General features: G+C 48.3%; 1 protein-coding gene across 1 annotated transcript in view; it reads right to left on the reverse strand.

Annotated features, from left to right (window-relative positions):
• MED1 (mediator complex subunit 1) overlaps window positions 1-22,469 on the reverse strand; it is a 509,499-nt gene that overhangs the window by 113,973 nt on the left and 373,057 nt on the right. The window contains exon 15 of the mRNA XM_069634720.1: window positions 18,856-19,057. Within this exon, the coding sequence (XP_069490821.1) occupies window positions 18,856-19,057 (202 nt within the window). The remainder of the gene's footprint in view (window positions 1-18,855; window positions 19,058-22,469) is intronic.

The following is a 22,469-nucleotide window of genomic DNA, read 5'->3' on the forward strand; positions in this document are numbered from 1 at the left end:
GTGACTTAAATAACTAGGACACTGTGGACATTGATACATAACTGGTACATTTAGAGCAATACCGAATTTTGTGTCAGAAAGGAAAAGATGAGGGAATAAAACAATGGTTAACAAATATTCTTAAGCAGGTAAGTATTTTTTAACCCTCCAATGCAAAGTAAATTAAATTAACCCTTTCCTGGGGCAAAGGTAAAACACAGATTGAGAGGTAGGAAGAGTCTTTCAGGGAGCCAGGAAAGCCAATGTTAGTTGAGCAAAAGTCTATGTGAGCTGAAGCACTTCTTGCAGGTAGGTAAAAAGTATTGCACACTGTGTTAGAAGTTTTTGTATAAAATGATTTCACTGTAGGGCCACAAGCTGGGAGGCTTATGAGGGCACAGCTGCAAGCAACTCTGCAAAGGTAACCAAGACAAGTCTCAACTGAGAGCTAGCAAGGTTACACAACAAGAGTTAAGTCACCTTAGTTTTACAGTACCTTTGGTTTGAAGAAATTGGGTCCAGCTGGCTTCTCTTCCTGTGTAGGTCTGTAGATCCTGTTGTTCCTGGGCCTCAGTTGTGGGGAACAAGAGGGAGGACGTTTGGGGACTGGGGACTCCTGTACTACCTGAAATCGCCATTGAAGCACACAAGGCTTTCACCCTTCCAAAATGGCTGCCTGCTTCTGTACTGCCTGCATCAACATCTACTGAGGCTCCAGCCTCCAACACTGATGGGCTGCCATGTCTATCTACTCCCCCATTGGTCGCCGGCCCACATTGTCCAAGGCCCACTGTAGCAAGGCCATCACCTGTTAGGTGCCTGTGTCTGCCGTCTGCCATAGCCCCTGCCTGTCATACACCAGGTAACTTTTGAACCTAAATGCACTAACACTGCGTCGCAACACCTAGCTACAGGTCATTATTGTCTACTACCACGCTTGCCTATGGTACAGCAGTAAACGGCATACAGAGTGCAAAAACTTTGCTCACCGCTGGACTGTTTATCAAAGCTGCCACTAGAATGCCTACCGACCAAAGTGTATTCAGACTGATTAATGGTCACATCAGTGATTTGTACTTTGATTTTGCCTGACTGCTTTCACTATTGCACCAGCATTTAGATTGCCACCAACCGCACATAGAGAATCCCAGACTTAGCCTGCCAATCTTGGAGCTCTCTGCTGTATCCACTCTAGTCACTGCGAATTTTGACATTCTGATAGTCAATGCAACTCAGTGCAAAATATCTCTCTGCTGCCTACTTGACTTTGGAATCTAGGTGAACCTCCGCCCCCCTTAGTCAATGCAATCTAATGTGTATTAGCTGTCTACTTGACTGCTGAATCTAGGTGATCCTCCTCCCCACTTAGTCAGCACAAACCAGATACCTTACGACTCTCACACTCATCTGAAGCCCGCCACACCTAATACATGCAATCCAAGGTGATTCATCATGCCCTTGTGATTCGGAAGTCCACTGCCCAGCTCCTAGGAACCTAACAATTTAGGAACCAGCAGACACCAGACACTTGCCCACCGCTCGCACCTCCTCCCACCAAAATGTACCTACCGGGTATATATTCAGTACTGCTGAGAGTCATCCTCCACCTTATGCACGCATCTAGTCATCTCAGCCCACCCCCCGGGCCCGACGAGCATGGCTACCACCCCTCCACTCACCATGTACCTCTCTACACCGAGCAACCTAGAAATTCTAAACTACGCGCCAGTCTCCCCAAAATATATGAGCCCAGAGCTAGGGATACTACCCTTACCAAACTATCAAACTGTCCCCAGCCTCACATCATGGCTTTCCCCTCCAACAAATGCACAAACCCACCCAAACCAATACTATAACCAAACATAAGACTCGATTTTCAACCTCTACACCTACTACGAGCAAACCTACCACTACACCCTTAAGAGGGGCCTTAATCAATGCGAGATCTGTAGTAGCCCACGCGATAGACATAGCAGACCTCATCCTAACGGAAGAACTAGACTTCTTAGCCATCTCTGAGACCTGGCTTCATGCAGCAGCTGGCCCAGCCCTTGCGCTAGCCATCCCTGAGAATTTCTCCATCCTCCGAGCAGACAGAACTGACTCCAGAGGCGGGGGCCTGGCTATAATCGCCAAAACCCACCTCAACCTTAAACCCGACACCACTGATCACTACTCATCTTGTGAATTGCTCACAGTCAATCTCCCCACTACTAACTCCCAAACCATCACCACCCATCTTCTATACAGACCCCCAGGTCTCCTAGGCTCCTTCGAGGAAGACCTTAACTCCATCCTCTCCAACAACCTAAAGAATACCTCCCAATGCCTCCTCTTAGGAGACTTTAACCTTGGCTACAATGACTCTAAAGACACCCAAGCGTCCACCATTAATAACTCACTGTCAGAACCAGGCTTCACCCAAAGAGTGTCAACCCCCACTCATAACAAAGGGAGAACTCTTGACTGGATAGCAGACCACAACTGCCCGATTTCCATCACTGCCATCACCCCGCAACCTTGGTCAGACCACCACCTCCTCTCCTTCACACTTGAAGCGCCCAGCCCAATATCTAACATCTCCCTAGCCACAGCCATCCCGACTAGAAGCAAGAAAATTATAACTGTGGAAAAACTCATCCCTCTCATTCTACCTACATTGAACCAACTCCCTGCCAACTCCAACCCCCACCTCTTGGTTGAAAGCTACAACAATAGCATGCCCCTAGCCCTAGATGCCATCGCACCACTAAAGCTGAGAAAACCCAAGCCGATAAAACACTTGAATACCTGGTTCCCGCCCCACCTAAAAGCCCTCAGATCAGAGAAACGCAAAAAGGAACACATTTGGAGACAAGCTCCCACAGACAGCAACAAGCTGATCCTCAAGAAAATAGTTTCCACCTATAAAAAAGAAATCCTCCTTGCCAAAAAAGAATCTTACAACCTGAGAATACTGCATGCCAAATCCAGCACTAAAGAATTGTTCACCATATTAAAAGAGCTAGAAACACCCATCCCGGCCCCAGACACCTACAAGAGACAAACAATGGTGCACCAGCATCCAAAATGCCCTATCCAATAAAGCTGCAGGCCTCCAAATCAAAATTAACAAGAAAGAGACTTTATCCAACGCCAAACTAATCAACACCCCCCAACGCACCATCCCTCAACACCCTCCCCCCAACCCCCTCACTCGCTTCAGCTTCTCCAAAGTTTCCACGCTAGAAGTGGAAAAAATCATACTCGGCCTCAAGCCTTCTAACTGCCAAGGCGACCTATGCCCACCTCAAATCATCAAAGACGCAGCCAGAGACCTATCCCCGTTCATTACCAAACTCACCAACGCCTCCTTCTCTTCAGGTACTATCCCCAACAACCTAAAAGAATCCTGGGTCCTCCCCCTACTAAAAAAAAAACACACTCGACCCAGCCGTACCCACCAACTACAGACCCATCACCACCGTCCCCTTCCTACTAAAAATCCTCGACAAAACAGCCTACCTACAAATTCTAAAATTCCTTGAACAAAACCACCTTCTAGGAGTCCAGCAATCAGGATTTAGACCCCAACATGGCACAGAAACTGCACTCGTCGACTTCAAGGCCCAAATTGACACTCTGAGAGATAATGGGAAAACTGCCTTACTGCTCCTCTTGGACCTCTCGGCAGCTTTCGATCTTGTTGATCACAAAATCCTATGTAGCCACTTAGACCCGTCTGCCCACTTTTCCCAAGAAGCTATTGGCTGGATCACATCATTCCTGAGTGTTAGGAAAGATTTCTTAATTGTGGGTAATTTTCCTTCCATGTGGCAACCCCTAAACTGTTTGCTGTTGTTTTCACCATGATCTAGACTTTGCCAGAGAAGTGCAGCCTTCTGCTGCACTCCTCTGGGCTTTCGCTCCATTCTTACGGGGAAACTGACATGCCCTTAAGACAGTCAGTACCGGGAAACGCTGTTTTCCGTAGTTTCTTTATCATGTTGCAGCTTTTGTGCAACATGACACAAGAGGGCACTGTAAGCTAAGTTACTGCTCTCTTGGGTCTCTAGTCTTCTACAGGCCCTAGATACTGTGTTTGGATTGTAAATGATCGGTGCAAGTGAATCATGGACGGGAATGGTGGCAGCGATCGTTTGTGTTTTTGAGCTCCTTTTGGCGTTTTAAGCGCGTTTCTCGCGCTTAGCCCAAAATGGTGGCCTGGCTCCCAAAATGGCCAGACCACGAGGCTCTTTGTCCTGTCTGCTGACCGTCTTGCCCCCTTCACCTCCCCCGGGTCGAGCCGACCCGGGGCCTTCCTTACTTGGGCATGTACTTTCCCGTGAAACACAGATGCTATCGCGGGCTTCTACAGGCCTTGTGTGTGCCTCCAGGATGTGGGCTGGGATGTCTGGTCCCAATACACATCCTGGGTGCCAGAGAGTCTAGTGTGGTGTGAATGCCTGGGACCACCGTGGTCCGTGATCGGTCCACGTATGGTGTGAGTGTTTGATGAGCGGATCTCCCATTGGGTCCCCTCTGTTTTGGCGCGAAGGGAACCGTGGATAAGGGGGGGCTGGAAACGCCACTACCATGTCGATCTCCTGAGTTCTCACGAACAAAGGAATACAGGAGCCAAGTATCCTGCAACCACGAGGCTGAACCGAGGAATCGCTGGTGACCCGCTGAAGGACTGCTCCTCTGCACTGCTGTCGCTTTGTGAAACCCTTTCTACCTCTGATCGAACCAGAAGGCCTGTACTGGTACTTCGACCCTTGGAATAGCAGGGACAGCTATTCTCGGCATCTTCACCATCTCCTGCACGTAAGCCTTCGGAAGTGTCTCTGGGCCATCCAGCAGACTGACCAGCCTACCCAGGAGTCTTGCTCTGTAACCGCCGCCAGGTTGTGTTGTATTTCGAGTCCTTGTCACTCTCACACGATTCGTACACTTGGCATTCCCAGGTCTGAAGTGAGTAGTGTACATTTGGCTGAGATACACACGGCCGCTCAGTTGCCCTGCTGTGGTAACAAACTGTGCGGGTTCACTTCGTTTGGGACATCTTTAACTCAACTCTGCTGCTGCAGAATCTACACGACAACGAAACGTCCCCTGCTCCCCTGAACCTGCCAGCACTGAAACTGACGCGGAGAAGCCTGGGTCTGCTTGCATCGGGGACCGGTGAGTAGCATAGCTAGGAACTGGTCGCCCTCCTGCAGGAGCCCATAGCTTTTCCCCGCTGTGTCAAACAGCACACCTTTCCGTACTCGCGCTCTGCTTCTGCCCACAGTGGAGGCTGCGCTTGAGTCGCGGAACTCTGTTCTTCTTCATTTGTGCACCAAACTGAACTGCCTGATTCCCTCGAAGAGACTCCCCTTTTTGCCCATTGGCACCAGCGTGTGCAGGTACTTTTGAGCACAAGGCTCCACTCTTCGTAGGGCTTGGACTTCCTTTTAGTTAGGTGCCTCTGAAGGCGGACTGGGTCTAATCATTATTTCGCATTGCCTGTTTTCCTCCCCTTCTAGGTGGACTACACATTTCGTGCATCTAACGCTTTAGACTTGTTTGTATTTGTATATATATTGTATTGGTTTGGTATGTGTTGGTTTACTAGAGTTTTATCGTGATTTCTCGCTACGGTCATTGTTGCAAAGGCCTTGGAATAAATGTGTATATATTTTTAATATAACACCTGTTTGGAGTAATTTGTAAGTGTCCTTGCTTTGTGTGCTCATTGCGGGCTTTCAGTCACCCTCACCCCTCTTGAGACCTAGTCTTGACTGCCGCGATCGCTACCCCGATTGGTCTGGCTTGTCCAGAGGTTACCCTGTTCCAAGTCATTAGGTTGGCCTTCCGAACCTCTGCGCCTCCAGGACAGAGTTCAGAAATCCGTCTTAACACTGAGCAACAGATCCATGCGCGTCTTCTCCACCACGGCCTCCGCTGACCCCATTCCCATCACATGTGGGGTCCCTCAGGGGTCATGTGTCTCCCCCACACTGTACAACGTGTTCACTAAGCCCCTGTTTGATGATCGACGGTTTGGGTATCACCTACACTAACTATGCTGATGATACCCAAATCCTCATCCCGTTGACGGGAGATTACAACAAGGATTTGGCCTTGGTGAACAAGGTGTACCTCATCAACCAGGCATGGATGGCCTCCCATAGTCTATGCCTGAATGATGACAAGACCGAACTCATCATCCTGGGATCAGCCTCGAACTTAAAGAAATTGGACATCAACTACTCCAGCTTCACCATAGACGGCAACCCTATAAAGGTAGCAAAGGAAGTGAAAACACTTGGCATCTACCTCGATTCCACCCTCTCCTTCCATAAACAGGTCAGCTCCATGGCATCCACCACAGCTCACACATGCAAGCTTATACGCTCAGCCGAACCCTTCCTCTCCACCCAAAGCTGCATTACTCTAGCCAGAGCTCTCATACTATCAAAACTGGACTATTGTAACTCCCTCTATGTAGGCGCTAACAAACAGATTACCAATAAAATCCAGATCCTACAGAACAATGCCCTCAGACCAGCACTTAGCTTCCCTAAAAGAGAACACATCTCGAATACCAGAAGAACCCACAACTGGCTCACTACTTCGGACAAATCCTGCTTAAGGTAGCCTCCCTTACCCACAAATGCCTTAACAACGCAGCTCCCCGTTATCTAACAGACAGAATAACCAGATACACGCCCAACGACACACTAAAAACAGCAATGCTAACCTGCTCGCTGTTCCCAGATTCAAGCGAGTGAAAATAGGCGGCAATAGCTTCCAGGTGAAAGCAGCCCAACACTGGAACACACTACCGCCCTCCGTCAGAGCAGCACAAACCTACCACCAATTTAGGCGTAACTATATCCAATGGCTTAAGAACAAAGACCAATAACCGACACCTTGTAACTACTACAAAAATTTCTCAACCTGGAACTCTGTCGTAATTCTACTCTGTCTCTATGCACTTACTCACTGTGCCCTTGGATGACAATGTATATAATAATGTAATGTATATAATAATGTAAATAATGTACTGAACTGTAACTAAGCTGAGAATATACCTGTAATGCTTGCGCCCTCATATCTTCTGGTCCGGTGCGCCATATAAATAAATAAATAAATAAACAAACAAAGGTCAGCCGCAGCAATGGGCAAACTTCAGATCAGCAGCACTCTGTGGTTTCAGCTTCTCGCAGCTCTCGCAAACAGCACCACCACCGTTCTCGGATATCTTGATGGACTTTCCTCACATCTGGGGTCCAGCACTCTGTTGAGGTGGCTCAGGCTTGGTCAGTCCTGCTTCCTGGGAGTCCGAAGGATCTTCCTGGAGCTCGGGTCTGACTTAAAAGACACTCACTCGATTCTGGTGTTCCTCTCCCTGGAAATCGGTTCCTGCAGCAGCAATGGAAGTACAGCCAGCACCGAGAGGATTTCCAGATGAGCTCGTCTTGGGGTTGATTGGTCCCACTAACACAAGGCAGAAATCGTCCTTTGCAGGTATTCTCTCGTCAAGGCAAATTCAGAGCTTCAGCACTGCAGCAAGACTTCACCGGGCAAACCAATGGTCACGAGTTGCAACAGGCATCTCTTCCAAATTCTTCTTCGGATTCCTTTGTCCAGTGGTCGACTCTGCCTTCCGAACAAAAACCCTCGTCTTTTATGCAGGTTTCTCCCATTCATTCGCAGCCTAGCTGTCAACCACACAGGACAGCCAGCCAGCCAATCACCTTTGGGTGCATTCCTGTAACCAACGGGATTAAGCACAGGGAGTTTCGGGCACCTCCCTCACTTCCTGCCCCTGCCAGACACGCTGGAGCCAGAGGCGGGCTTCACTGGTGAATCCCGCCAAAGACAAAACTAACTAAGGGACCAAACCTGGTTTGGCACGCAGAGTAAATCTCAAGAAGGACCTTTCCAACAATAAATTGCGAAAGAAGAAGACCAGCCTATTTTGACAAAATGGGCACCCATAGGTGCTTTACTGCACCTGCAATTGCAGCCCGCGGTAGAAACACACAATGGGAGGAAAAAGTAAACCACTGCCACCAGCCATTAATTGTAGAAAAGGCAACATAAAAATGTCACATGAGAAACTAGACAAAGGGGATAGTAACCACTCCTGCACCCTACTGTAAGATAGTGTGTGCTGGGTCTAAAAAGTTACAAAATGTAAGCAAAGTCTTTTTCACTTCACTGCTCTTGGAAACAGTAGTTTCACACAAGAGAAGGTATTTAAACCTTTGGGAAATCTATGAGACGTCCCTGTGCCACTGCACTGAAGGTGCTGTTTGTCACAATGTAAAGATGATGCACATGGAGTTTGTCAGACTCCAAAGTCAAAAGAAACACCGAGTCCAAATCACAGAGGGGAAAAAGGTTTCTCTCTCCAGGTTAGAAATTAAAAGTCCTAAAGTCCAGCAAAAAGAGCCGGGGGTCTCTAAGGTAAAAGGGAAGTAGCACATTTCTGAGAATTCTCCCCAACAAGAAATCTAAAGGATTTCTCTGCAACACTGCACAGAAGGTGCTGTGTGTCACCATACAAAAATGAGATGCCTGCGTAGTTTGTCAGACTCCAAAAACAGAGGAAATACATCATCCAAATCAGGTCAAAACACATGATGGAGTGAGAGAAATGTCTCCCTCAGTCCAGGGTTAAAATTAAAAAGTCCTAAAGTCCAGCAAAAGAGCTGGGGGTCTCTAATGTTGAAGGGAATTAGCACAGAAGAACAAGTTACTTCTTACCTGGTAACGTTCTTTCGATGGGATGTTCCTCCGACGTATTCCCTATCTTGATAGATCACTTCCAGCTTGCTGGCCTCGGAACTTTTTTTCAGTAGAGGGCGCTGCGCGTTGACGTCCCTTGAGTCGGTGTCCCTCGACAGCCTCCGTATCGGTGCCGATGTCATCATGCGTATAAATAGACTTGCACAGCGTCCGTTGCTCAGTTTCATTTTGTAGCTTGGAATTATCTGTTCATGAATTGGTTATTGACCTTGAAGGAGCGTAAGCTGCAACCACAAGGGAAGTTTTACTGAGGGGATGGATGGGAGGGGCGATAAGGAATACGTCGGAGGAACATCCCATCGAAAGAACGTTACCAGGTAAGAAGTAACTTGTTCTTCGAAGGGATTGTGTCCTCCGACGTATTCCTTATCTTGATAGACTCCCATAGCAGTGGTGTGTAAACGGATGTGGGAGTAAAATTGCCATATTCCCTTTTAAGAGTGAACAAAGTGTAACACAGCCTTACCAAATCTAGTCTCTTGACTAGAGGAGTAATCCAGATTGTAGAATTGTGTAAAGATAAGAGCGGACAACCATGTGGCAGCCGCACATATGTCTCGAATCGGTACCACTCTCTGGAGGGCCGAAGAGGCTGCGATACCCCTGGTTGAATGAGCCCTAAGATTTTGAGGGGGCTCTTTTCCTGCCAATTTGTAACATTCTAGAATGGCTAAGATAATCCATCTGGAGATGGTCTGTTTTGTGATTGGCAATCTTAATTTGTGCCCTGTGTAACCTATGAACAGTTGGTCTGCTTGCCTGATCCTAGCCAGTCTGCTGATATAAAAACTCAAGGCTCGCCTTGGATCCAGCCTATGTAGCCTCTCTTCCTCTTTCCCTGGATGGGGAGGAGGATAGAATGAGGGTAAGGTTATTATCTGAGTGAGGTGCAATTCAGAAACCACCTTTGGGAGGAAATTAGGCTTCACTTGCAGGACAACTTTATCCTTGTGAAAAATTGCATGTGGGGGTTTGCAAGATAGGGCTTGTAATTCGCTCACCCTCCTGGCAGATGTCAAAGCCACTAATAAGACAGTTTTAAGGGTGAGAAATCTTAACGAACAAGAGTGGAGTGGTTCGAAAGGAGTACCCATTAAGAAATTCAAGACTAAATTTAAGTCCCATAAGGGAACTTGGAACGGTCTCGGGGGATAGACATTAGTTAATCCCTTCAGAAATTGTATTACTAATGGTAATTTGAAATATGATGGCTCCTCTGCAGTGTGCTTGAAGACCGATAGCGCTGCAAGGTAGCCCTTGACTGTACCAACTTGAAAACCTGAATTCGCCAAATAGAGTAGAAAGGATAGCACCGTTGGTGTCCCACATGAAAAGGGGTCAATATTCTTTTCTCTACACCAGCTACAGAATTTGTTCCAACGGCAGCGGTATAAAGTCTTTTTTGCAGGCCTTCTGGCTGAAAGCAACACCTCCATGACGTCATCTGGGTGGTCCCAATCCTTGTATCTCAACCTTTCAGAAACCAAGCGTGCCCCAAAGTGCGAAGATCTCTTGAAGGACTTTCTGAGCTATCTCCCACTCGTGAGAGACTGTGCTCTGCCTGCTTAGAGCGTCCGCTGTCAAGTTCTTCTCTCCGGCTAAGTGAACTGCCGATAGAGAGATTCCTTCTTGCATCGCCTCTCGGCACAGTGGCAGTGATCCTACGCCTCCTCTTTTGTTGAGGTAGTGCATGGCCACTGTGTTGTCCGTCATTATCAGGACATTATTCCCTTGTACAGATGGCAGAAAAGCCTTCAGCGCTAGTCTGATTGCTCTCAGCTCTAACAGGTTGATATGTAGTCTGGACTCCGATGGAGACCAACGACCGCTGATGGTCAAGTCGTTGGCATTGGCTCCCCACCCTGTGAGTGAGGCATCCGTGACTACTGTTATCTCCGGCCATGGTTGCCAATACAGTTCTCCTTTCAGAACGTTCTCCTGACAGGCCCACCACTGAAGGTCTCGAGCCACCTTGTTCGGAACCTGAAGGAGATCTGTCATTCTCCCTGAGAATTGCGACCACTGAGTTCCTAGTGCCCACTGAAGAGATCACATTCTCAGGCGAGCCTCTGGCACAAGGAAAATGCAGGATGCCATGAGGCCTAGCAACCTCAAAAAGTCGAAGGCTGGGAGACGTTGGCCATTTTGAAACTTGGTGACCATCTGCAGAATATCTTGAGCCCTCACCTCTGGTGGTGAGGCTTTCCCCAGGGAAGTGTCCAGGACCGCTCCAATGAACTGGAGCATCTGTGATGGTATCATCTGTGACTTTTTTAAATTGAGGGAGAAGCCCAGTTTGTGAAGGAAGTGGCAGACATAATATAGTTGGATCTGAGCTTGTTCCGTAGATACTGCTCTGATCAACCAATCGTCTAGGTAGGGGTAGACGTGGATCCCTTCCCTCCTTAGACTTGCAGCCACTACCGACATTAGCTTGGTGAAGACCCTCATGCGGAGGTCAGCCCAAATGGCAGTACTCGAAATTGATAGTGAGAGTTGCCAATTGCGAACCTCAGGTATTTCCTGTGTTTGAGATGGATTGGCACATGGAAATAAGCATCCTGAAGGTCTAGAGATACCAGCCAGTCCTGAAGCTGGAGGGCCTGAAGGATCTGAGAGAGAGTTACCATCTTGAACTTGTCCTTCCTGAGGAATTTGTTCAATTCTCTTAAGTCCAATTCCGTCCTTCGGTATCAAGAAGTATGGAGAATACCAACCCTTGTTCCTCTCCACTACAGGTACCGGTTCTATGGCACCTTTCTCTAGCAGGTCTAGAATCTCCTGCAAAAGGAGCGGATCTGGAAACTTCAAAGAGTTGTTCCCTGGTGGATGACTCTGAGGGGTGCGTAGAAAAGGCAGGCAGTAACCTTGGGCAACTGTCTCCAATGCCCAAGCATCTGACGTAATAGCCTGCCATTCCATCAGATGTTCAGTTAACCTGCCCCCTACTGGTGTTTTGTGAGGAGAGTCCTCAGAGCGGTTTAGAAGCGTCTGATGCAGATGCCGAGGGTAAAGAGGCACCTGCTGCTGCTGCGGCTTTTGTACTTTAAACCCGTCCACCTCGGGTAAATTTCTTTTGGCATCTTTGAGCCGGCTGTCCCCTGCCTCTTCCAAATGCGGAATAGAAACGAAAGGACCTACCTCTCCAAGAGGTTCCTGAGGGGCGATAGGGAGTTTGACGGATTGCAGCTCCAAGGGATTTTGCTGCTGCCTTAGATGTTTGTAACTTCTCTGGATTGTCATCAGCCTTTTTACCAAATAAAGAAGAGCCGTCAAAGGGCATATTCAAAAGCCTGGCCTGTACATCTGGGGCAAAACCAGACTTTCGCAACCATGCAAATCTGCGAATTGTAGTACTTGCCGCCATGGCCCTGCTGATACTGTCAGCAGAATCAATGCCAGTTTGAAGGGATTCGCACATTGCGTCTTTACCATCTTTAATAATGTTTCTTCTCCTTCCGGGAGGCAGTCAGTCGCTGATGAAGCATACTCCCAAAGTGTATGGCTGAATCTTGCGAGCGTACAAGTAGCATTAATGGATTTAAGTGCCATGCTACACGCAGAAAAGACCTTTTTTGACATAGCGTCAAATCTCTAATCATCCCTGTCTCGTGGAACAGTAGGGTATGCAGATCTACTGTTCGATGAAGTTGCTGCTTGAACAACCAGACTCTCTGGAGTTGGATGTTTTGACAAATATTCAGGGTCAGAAGCAGATACCTTATATTTGGCAGATAGTTTCTTGTTAACTGCCGGGATAACCTCAGGAGTTTCCCAGTTGGTCGATATTTTCCTCTGCAATGCAGTATGGAATGGAACCACAGGATCTTCCTGTGGGCCTTTAATCAAGATGTCTGCAAGATCATCTTGTTGAAAAGTAGGTAAAGGTGTAGACCAACCCATGAATTCTATTATTCTGGCCATTAAAGTTCTATAAGGGGTCTCAGCATGTTCCCCTGGGTCTGGCTTGGCAAATTCTACTTCTGGGGAAGTATCCAACCCACTTGCATCATGCAAGGAATCTTGCAGGTCCTTCAACCTATTTTCTTCAGAGATAAATTCCTCTGGTACAGGTGTTGTAGTTCTCTGCAACCCAAAAGGTCTCTCCTGATCACAATCCTCACCTTCTTCATAAATGGAGGACAAGGCATTGAAATAATCTGACCTTGGAAAATGCTCAAAACCCATTTCTAAAGCAGAAGGGGCTAACTTGTGGTAACCGGTTGAGAAAACGTCGACGTCGTCGACGCGGAAGTCAAAGGCTTCGAAGAAACCGAAAAGGGCTTCGAAAAGGTATGAAGCGACCTCGAAGAACTCCAGAGGATAGGAATCATACTCGGAGTCTTCGAGGTTATCGACGACATTCGAGGTCATGATAGGAGCCCACCGTATGACTATTGACTGGAGGTAGTGACAGTCGTAGGTTTCTCCTTTCTCAGCGTCGATATCGGCGTCGATTCGACCGATGTATGCGTCGATGGGCCCTTCGATAATGGCGTTGATGATGCAGATTTATGAGTCGAAGGGGCCCTTGACGAAGACATCGATGACGCAGTCTTACTGCCTTTTCTCGAGGGTTCGGGACGCTCTCGAGTAGTTTCTTTCGCCGGGTGCAACGACTCGCAGCGTTTCGACTTTTCGGGTCTTTCACCCAGGGTATCACCTTTAGCCATCTCCGAGGGGGTCAAGGCCGCTTTCTCGAAGATGCTAAGCATCTTTTCACGGAATTCCTCCCACTTGGCTGGAGAGCTATGTTTTGTGGGGCAGGTGACCCTTTCAGGGGAAACAGAAGACGACAAAAAAGAGGGAGATCTTCGACGCCTCTTTTTCGAATGTTTGGATCTCGAAGAGTGCTGGGAACTGCTTCGAGACCTCAAACGAGAATGTTTACTGTGACGGCGAGGAGACTAATGTCTCCAATCTGCCGAGGAAACCTTCGAAGGAGTAGAAGTTTTAAGAGTCTTACCTCTTTCGAGCTTCCCCTTACGCTCCTTCAAGGCTTTCGCCGTCATGGACATGCAGTCCTCGCATTCTGAACAATGGTGCTCTGATCCCAGGCACCACAAACAGATCCTGTGAGGATCCGTCAACAACATTTTCTTTCCACAATCTCAACACTTTTTGAAGCCGGACCGTGGTGTCGACGGTTCAGATGAGGAAGCCATCGAAACGAGTAAGATATACTCGAGGAATAAGTAATATACTTTGACTAACGAACTGAGCAACACGATTCCGAGGCCCACGAAGCGTGGAAAAACAGACCTGAGCAACAGACGCTGCGCGAGTCTATTTATACGCATGATGACGTTGGTGCCGATACGGAGGCTGTCGAGGGACACCGACTCGAGGGACGTCGACGCGCATCGCCCTCTACTGAAAAACTTTTCCGAGGCCAGCAAGCTGGAAGTGATCTATCAAGATAAGGAATACGTCGGAGGACACAATCCCTTCGAAATCAGAATTCTCATTAACAGGTGGCCATCAATGATTGGGAGAGATCTGCCTTTCGCTGAATGCTTATGCCCACTCGTTCATCCAGGTTTTGCTCTATGTGGCACAGCTGCTGGAATCCACTTGCACGTAGTTGCTGCAAAGATATTATGACAAGCGATACAAAGAAAAAGAGTGCCTTACCCTGCCATTGTGCACATGTCCTCCAGTGTGCCAAAGCTCTGGAGGGCCCCCTGAGTTAGATCACTCTCATGCCGTGTGTAGATGGGGGGTCGGGAGGTCCTCAGGCTGTGACCACTCTAGGCGAGCCTTTTCCGTAAATTGGGCACATGGGCACTTTTCCCTTTGACTTTCATCTGCTACTTGCGTTGCCCAGAATGTTTTTTTTCAGTTTGGTAATCTATGTGCTTTATTTCAGATTTTCATTCATTTCGGTATTCAATACTTTGTGTTTTTGATTTTCAGTCAAACAGCACTTCGTGACATTTGTGCAGCCCGCTAGGAGTGCCCTGGCTTTTGAGTGGCTTTCCCCGACACTCACCAGCCCCTGGCGTTCCGCTCCGCCGGCTCCTGCTGCTTCCTTTTCTGCTTTTCAGGCCAGCGGTCCATCGTCTGCTGGCTTGCACACGCCGGCAACTCCACTGCTTCTACAGGGACGTGGCCGGCATCTTCTCTCCTTCTTGCTTGCAGCCACAGCTGCTCATTCTTCGATACGGAGGCTCCCAAACCTGTGGCAGCCGAACGGCCCAACTTGCCTTGGGCTCCATAGGGGATGTCGGCTGGCGTCTTGGCTCCTCCTCAGGTCCCACCACAGCTACCTCCTTCCGAAAAGAGTCCCCTGCTGGTCTATCTCCATCAAGCCTCTCTGTTGCACTCTTTGCTGCTTCACTGGTCTCCCTTTATACACCTGCGACCACTTAACAGGTTACAGGTGTGGACTCTCAATTGGGCTTTCCTGACTATAATTAAAAGGGACATGCCTGCCCCTCTCAGTATTCTGCAGGCATCTTCCTCGACCCAGTACTAGAGTGGTGAAATGGGTTTTTTGGTGTTCATTACTCAGTCACCTCTTCCTCGTCCCAGTACTGTCAGAGGTCAAATGTGGGAAAATGAGGGGAGCCGATTTACAGTAGCCTATAAAGGCTGGGGGAGAGTTGGGTTGGCCTACAATAGGCTAATGGGGATACCCTGTCTCACCTACCTTACCCTTAACCCCTGTGAGAAACCTGGGGGTATTCTCCCATGTAGATCCCGAGAATCCTCTATTCAGGTGGCCTGGGGAGGCCCATCACTTTTTGATCCCAACCCTGGGGGTGGACAAGGGAGGGAGGATCATCTCGGTGGGGGAGTCCAGGGTTGCACCCATGGGAGGACCCCGGTGAGACACGGTATACCAAAGGCACAAGAGACGAAGAGAAAAAGTCCCTGAAGCCTTCATGGGATATGCAAGTCCCGCTGTCCCTTATCTAAGAGGGAGGCAAGAGTGTTGTACTAAAATAGAAGCAGGCAATGAGGAGAGTCAGAAGAGAAAGGTCTGGCTTTGACCTCCACACCAATTTAACTTCCCCCATTTCACATCATAGGGCGTGCTGTAAAGACCAGTACTACCATAACAGGGTACCAGAGGCAGAGTCTGACCTTAAAAAAGGGGACTCACCCCAGTTGTATAAAAACAAGGGCAGGGGAGTCCCTTTTCTCCTCTTTCAATCACCCTATGATTATTCAGCCTACGAACATTAGTTTCAACCTCGTCCCGTCTCCCACTCCCCATTTCCAACATGTACTGGGACAAGGAAGAGGGAACTGAAAGTTATAAAGATTACCCATAGGAACAACACTGTGAAGCGGAAGATGCAGGGAGTGGCCCACTACACTCCACCACTAGGCTGTCCCGTTAATAGAGTAAGACACCTGATATTAACCATACACCCCAGACTCCACTTGACTCGCAGTAAGGGTATAACAGGTGTGGTTCTGCCAAGAGAAATGAGCGAGCTGGGGTTGCTGGATGGACCATGGAAGCCAGGAAACTGTAGCCGGAGGATTCAGAGGAGAACGGAACGCCAGCATGCTGACCCAGTGTGTAGAAGGGGCTGCAAGAGCCGTGTCCCCAAGAAGCCAGACTGGGGAGAGTTGCTATCTGCTGGCTGTTTACAAGACAGTAGTCGTTTGCCTGGGATGTGTGCCGGTCCATGTGGTAACTGAGGGGCAGGCGGTGAGACCCTGACCTCTACCCACATATCCCGACGAGATAGCCCGCCAGAGAGAGAGAAAGAAACTCAGTAGCGTGCGGTTGGCTGGAGAGGGAACAGTGACAGAGCGGCAAAGTGCAGAAAGCAAAAGAAAGCAGAAGAAAAAAGGTGTGCAAGCTGTGCAAAAGTACAAAAAAGCAGAAGTTGATTATTTTGAAGAACGGAAAGCAAAGAGGGTGCGAGCGACCCGAAAGAGAGGAAAAAGGTGCAAGAGGTAGGGCTAAGTAAAAGAAGTGTGCACGGAAAAGAAAAGGAAGTGTGCAAGAGGCACGGACAGACACAAGGTGGTAAAAACAAGGACATAGTGAAAGAAGCACTGGAAAGGAAAGGTGCCAGAAGAAAAGTAGAGTGTAAGGCGAGGGGCCAGAAATCAGAGTGGTCACGCATGGGAGGAGCAAAAGCCCTGCGTTGTCTAAAGTCTACGATACACTCCTGTGTTGACCAAAGGGGGTGTACAGCGCCACTTGATAGAAGGTGGAAAAAGGGGGAGCAACACAGAGTGAAGGTTGAGCGAAAATATGAGGTGCATCCTGACAAGGTGAACCTTTGGTGTTTTGTGTTTGTGAACTTTTGTTTGAGACAAGAGGGGCCTAGGCTTGGGGAAGGGAACCCTGAGAGGCTCAGAGGAAACTGTGGAAGGAACTCTGAATTTTAATTTGAGTTATAAAGTAGGTAAGTGTGAATCTTTTAGAGCCAGAGGGACCTAGGCTTGGGAAAGGGACGCCCGAGAGGCCCAAAATAAACTGTGAGCGATATTGTTGAAAGGAGAGAGACTTATACTTGGGGAAGGGAACCCCGAGAGGCCTAAAAGGAAGAGTGTCTTTTCTTTTGGAACCAGAGGGGTCAGAGCTTCGGGATGGGAACGCCAAGAGACCCAGAGTCATTGTGAACTATACTGACTTGCTGCAAGAGCCCTACCTGGAAGATCCCAAGGGCACCCCTTTTGAGTTTAACTATTTTTAAACTGGCGGAACTAAACCAGATGGTAAAGCTACCAGACACCAGCCTTGGTTAGCATTTCTTTTTGAACAGCCATTTTTCTTTAAGAAGACCTAACATCACATTTGTTTTAAGAGTGAGGGCAAGCATAGGTTTTGACACAGACAGAATTTGGTTTTGGACTTACGGACATTGACGGCCCTTAGAAGCATCAGTTGAGGGAACAACCCCATTACAGTTAGGGCCAGCTAGGCATTACACCAACCATACAAAATTGTATAATAAAGGTTTTCAAACTGTTACTTTTGAGTCTGAGACTCTCTTGATACCGTGCCTGCCTTACACCTTCTCTCTTCTTCACCCTTTTCTGGCGATTCCAGATTGGACATATTTCCGGTCATTTTCTTGTTCAGTTGGACACGGATAACAATATCCCATAATTGCTTCTGGGATAGAGGATTCTTCATGAAAGGGTAATGCAGAGTACTGTTTCTAGCCTGAGGACATCTCGTCTCCAATCCCCAAAGACCCTCTACCCAGGTGATCCCCCCCCCCCTCGCATCTCCACCCCAGGGTCAGGATCCAAAAGCGATGGCCTGGTCACTTGAGAACAGAACCCAGAGCAAGTAGGAGTGAGGATACACTCAGGTTTCTCACAATACTGCATAGGCTTCCCACAGATGCAGCAAACTCTAAAGTTTGAATTGATAACCTGAAGCAAGACCCTTTTTCTCAACCAGCAATTTATCAACGGCTAAACCCCCATAAAACGCTATGACTGATACACCTTGCGTTCTTCCTACCAAAACATACAACACATTCCTTGAACACAGGTGGGCACTGATGGCCATGGGACAAGCTGCATGGTGACATCCACACATCAGAGGTCGCCCTGCCATTGCAGAAGAGGCTCAACATTCACAACTTCTGCCCTTACCACCACCGCCACCACACTTCCACAGCCAAGAAGAACCTAAGATTCCGATTATGGTGCTGCACTACACACGGCTCATCCTTGTTTCATATATTTGTTCACCAGAACCCATGCTGAAGTTGGGCTTCAGAAGCACCTTCAATTCAGAACTATTTGGAAGACAAACATTAGGGCATGATCCTGGTTTGTTATATAAAAGAGTACTGTTGATGAAGGCGCACACCAAAGAGTCAGCCACGGGTTGATGTCTGTCAAAACCTGCGGGCCTCCCAAAGGACTCCTCACTCTCTCAGTGCACACCAGAATGTATTCACTCTCTGTCCTTTCGCACATTTGTTTACCCACTTATCTCTCTTATATTGCACACAAGCATTTATTGGCTCTCCTTCCCATCCACTGGTTAACCCAATGCACATGTAGGGCAGTCATGTGCACCTGCTAGCAACAAGTGTGGGTGCTGGCCAGCAGATGATTTTATGTCAGTAGGAGGCATGCCATTGGGGAAACTAGAGTACAAACCTTCTTTCAGTACTGTCCGTTTCACACAGCTGCCAATCAAGGTGTTGTAGGCAACCTGGTGCCTGATCAGGTCTAGGAGGATGGGAACGTTGCCTGGATGCTGGAAGGGAATTTTACTTAACAGGGTCCCCTGCAGACTTCTTCCATCTGGGAGTGGGGCATCCTTATTCAGGAAATAGCAATGCTGTTGTCCTGGAAGAGACTAGAGGACAGAAGCACTATTAGCAGACAGTAGCAGAGACCAAGAAGAAACTGTCATGTTACTTCACATTGCACTGGTTTCTGCAATAGCTGGGCATTCATTTGGACTGTCGGTAAAGGAGTAAACTCTTTCAAATCATGTTAGGAATTTTTGTAGTAACAGCTTAAGATACAATGTTGCGCTATGTGTTAAATGTTTACATACAGCACCCCTCACCACAGTACTAGTGGTCTATCAGTGCCAAGACTGTAGGCAGGTGTTGAGTGCACATTCCACAGTTATTCTCTTGTGCCCCCCGGTGTTAGGACTCATTTTCTATACTCTGGCCTGGCGGACAGATGTATAGAAGGCCCACCTAGTATAGTGACAGGGACAACTCTGGGAGCTGTAGCCAAACCAGTTCAAGGTAGATGGACAGAGTGGTCAAGGCTAAGTCTCAAGAAGTGGTGAGCTTGTAAGGGGTCCTCAATGGGTACACACAGTGAAAAGCCAAGAATCACACTTAGACAATCAGTTATAAAAATACTTATTTATTTATGGCCATTTAACACTATGAAAAATGACTCCTAGAATGTAATATCACACAACACTAAATAAAAGATACATATATTCAGTCATTGGAGTAGGGCAAAATACATTAAAAAAAATCCCTGCAAAGGAAGGTAAGTAGTTGTATGCAGCAGTACGGGTCCACAGAGATTCAACACTACATTTAAAATTTCCATCCCGAAGATGTATGGGGCCTTGTGCCCAAAAGTTAACCAAAGTGCCACACAGTTTTGTGAGACGGGAAAAAGTTAGTGGAGGGCTTCCGGGGTCCAATGAAGAGCTCCAAAGGGTAGAGGACAAGTTATTCTAGCTAATAAAAGTGTCACACACTTTCTGAATGCTTGCGCGAAAAAGCAGTGGCAAAGCCAAACGTTTGTAAAAATTTCGAACAGTTACCAAACTTTTAAAAGTGAGTTAGGGGTTCAGGTAAGTACTATTACAACTCACCCCCGTACTCCGATTCTTCTTAGGTCTTGGCAGGTCTTCTGAAGAGGGTCCGCGGTCGCTTGTTTCGCCTTCAGCTCCAGTCCCTGAGTCCCAAGGGTTGCAGGGTCGAGCACTTCTCCGATCAGCAACAAATGCTAGTGCAAGGTCTTCAGGTTGGAGAATGTGGAAGAGCTCGATGCAGGGCCCCTCTCAGCACAGGAGTGGATGCAGGAAAGCTGTTTCGGACAACGGTCACCGATGTACGACGACGCAGGGTGTCAAGACTTCTCTCATCTCGGGTCCCCTTGATGCTGGAACCACGAAGTCTTATAGTACAAGCGGTCGATCCCCAAAGTTCCGGGGCTCAATGCGGAACAGCAACGTCTGCAGCGCGGTAACCCAAACTTTGAGCTGCTCAGCCACTGGGTGATCGAGGGGCCATTTCGAAGGCTCTTCTTCGCAGGACTCGTAGGTGATGTCGAGAATGGATGTTCCCTTCACTCCAAGCGCCGCAGCTCCTTTGCAGGACTCCTGAAGATCACCTACAAGACAGGGCTCTTCCAGGACAGCAGCAGAAGTGTGTCTCCAGGCCTTCTTCAATAGGTCTCCTTACACGTCTTGCAGCTGGACAGGATACTTGGCTCCTTCGGTTTCTTCCAGGATCTCTGAATAATGGGAGCAGAGGTAGTCCTTTTATTCGAAAATCAGGTAAGATGCGAAACTCCCACTAGCAATCAAAGATCTGGAACGAACACGAACACACACACGAACACACACACACACACACACGTAGTTGTAATGAGCATGCTTCAAGATTTTATTTGGTGCAGGTTCCTCATGGATGGGCGCACAGGACTTGTGCTGGGTTTCATGTTCCCAAATATCAGGCTCATCAATTGATGTCAAATATTGTGTTTGTCTTTTCCTTTTCTGTTTTTCCTTGCTGTAATTCATGCTAGGATTAGAAAGTCTATTTTTGTTAAATTAATTGTGATGATGTAACTAGTTAATTGGATCATATACTCTATGTAGTGTAATGTATAGATTCATGTTTCATTTTTGATATTAGTGCCTTCATATTATTATTGACTTCATGTGGTAATGTATATGCTCTCGTTATATTTTGATATTATTGTCTATATTTGATTGTGTTAAAAATGGTTTACTTTGGAGGGGGGCGCTGCTGCGCAACAAGATGCCCACCTTGAGTGAGGAGCTCCTCTCCGGCATGAATCCTGATTGAATTATCCCCTGTTTCCGGATCGCATAGAACCTCGTAAGATACCCGTGCTGTTCCTGGAGAACATCCTGACCTTGCAGGCGAAATCCCGACTGAAATCGGACTTCCCTAGTCTGGGAACCCTGGTGGACCTTGAGGACACAGGCCCGTGCCGCTTCGCAGCTCCACAAGAATCTACAAGGGTGCCGGGGCTCCCTCTTACGCTGGGCCTCGCAGTGGGCGGAGCGGGACTGGCGGACTGCGGCCACGACACTTTGCGCCACACGTTCTCTGGGCATACTGTGCCCTGCCCGGCATAGAGCGCCCTGCAACGTCCCTCCCTCGGTGGAAGGTGCTCGCGGCAGAGCCTCCCGGACCATCGTTGCTGCGCCCCATGCCGGCCCCCGGGCCTTTCGGTGGATCCACGGGGCCTGAATTGGACGTTCCCGACCCCGTTCCTTGATCCCGAGGTGCGGGGCACGTGTGGGGCTCTCTGACCCGAATCAAACATATCCTGTGCCCCCCCTACATCTGGCTCGGTGCTTCTACCACCAAATTACACCGTGAAAATTCACACCTGTCAGCGCTTGCGGTCATTGCCCCGCTTACCCCATGGAGCACGCCATCTTGGAACAATCACTGTTTCGGGCGTACCGGGATCCCTGCGGGCATTGCGCCCTCCTGAGCCCTCCTCCACCACACTTTAACACGTAGCCCTCTCATCCAACCAGGCCCAGGCCGTTTCGCCACCTCCACAATGCCTGGAAAAAATGCGGGCAAGTCCAGGAAGACGGGACCGATGGACTCCTTTACTAGCTCGCAATCATCTCCTGAACGCCTGGACCCTCAATCTCCGGCCTCACCCCTAAATGCAGAAGATACAAAATGTGATCACCTGCTGACAACAGTTCAAAATGGATTCCTGGCCATTAACGTCAAACTTGACGACATTGTTTCCACGATAGGCTCCCTAAAAACTCGCCTAGACAAGGAAAGTGCCAGAATCACAGAGGCTGAAAACAGAATTGGCACGAATGAGGACTCTACTCGGCAAAACACCCAGGACATCACACTCCTTAGAGGGGAAATGAATAAACTCGGCGATAAATGTGACGATTTGGAATCCCGATCCAGACGGAACAACATCCGCATAGTCGGCCTGGCAGAGACCTTCAGCAAAGGCCCAATGGAGTCCCGAATGGAAGACCTTTTGAAATC

This window comes from Ambystoma mexicanum, chromosome 13 (genome assembly GCF_040938575.1).
Source record: "Ambystoma mexicanum isolate Mex_15411 chromosome 13, UKY_AmexF1_1, whole genome shotgun sequence".
In the NCBI taxonomy this organism is placed as follows: Eukaryota; Metazoa; Chordata; class Amphibia; order Caudata; family Ambystomatidae; genus Ambystoma; species Ambystoma mexicanum.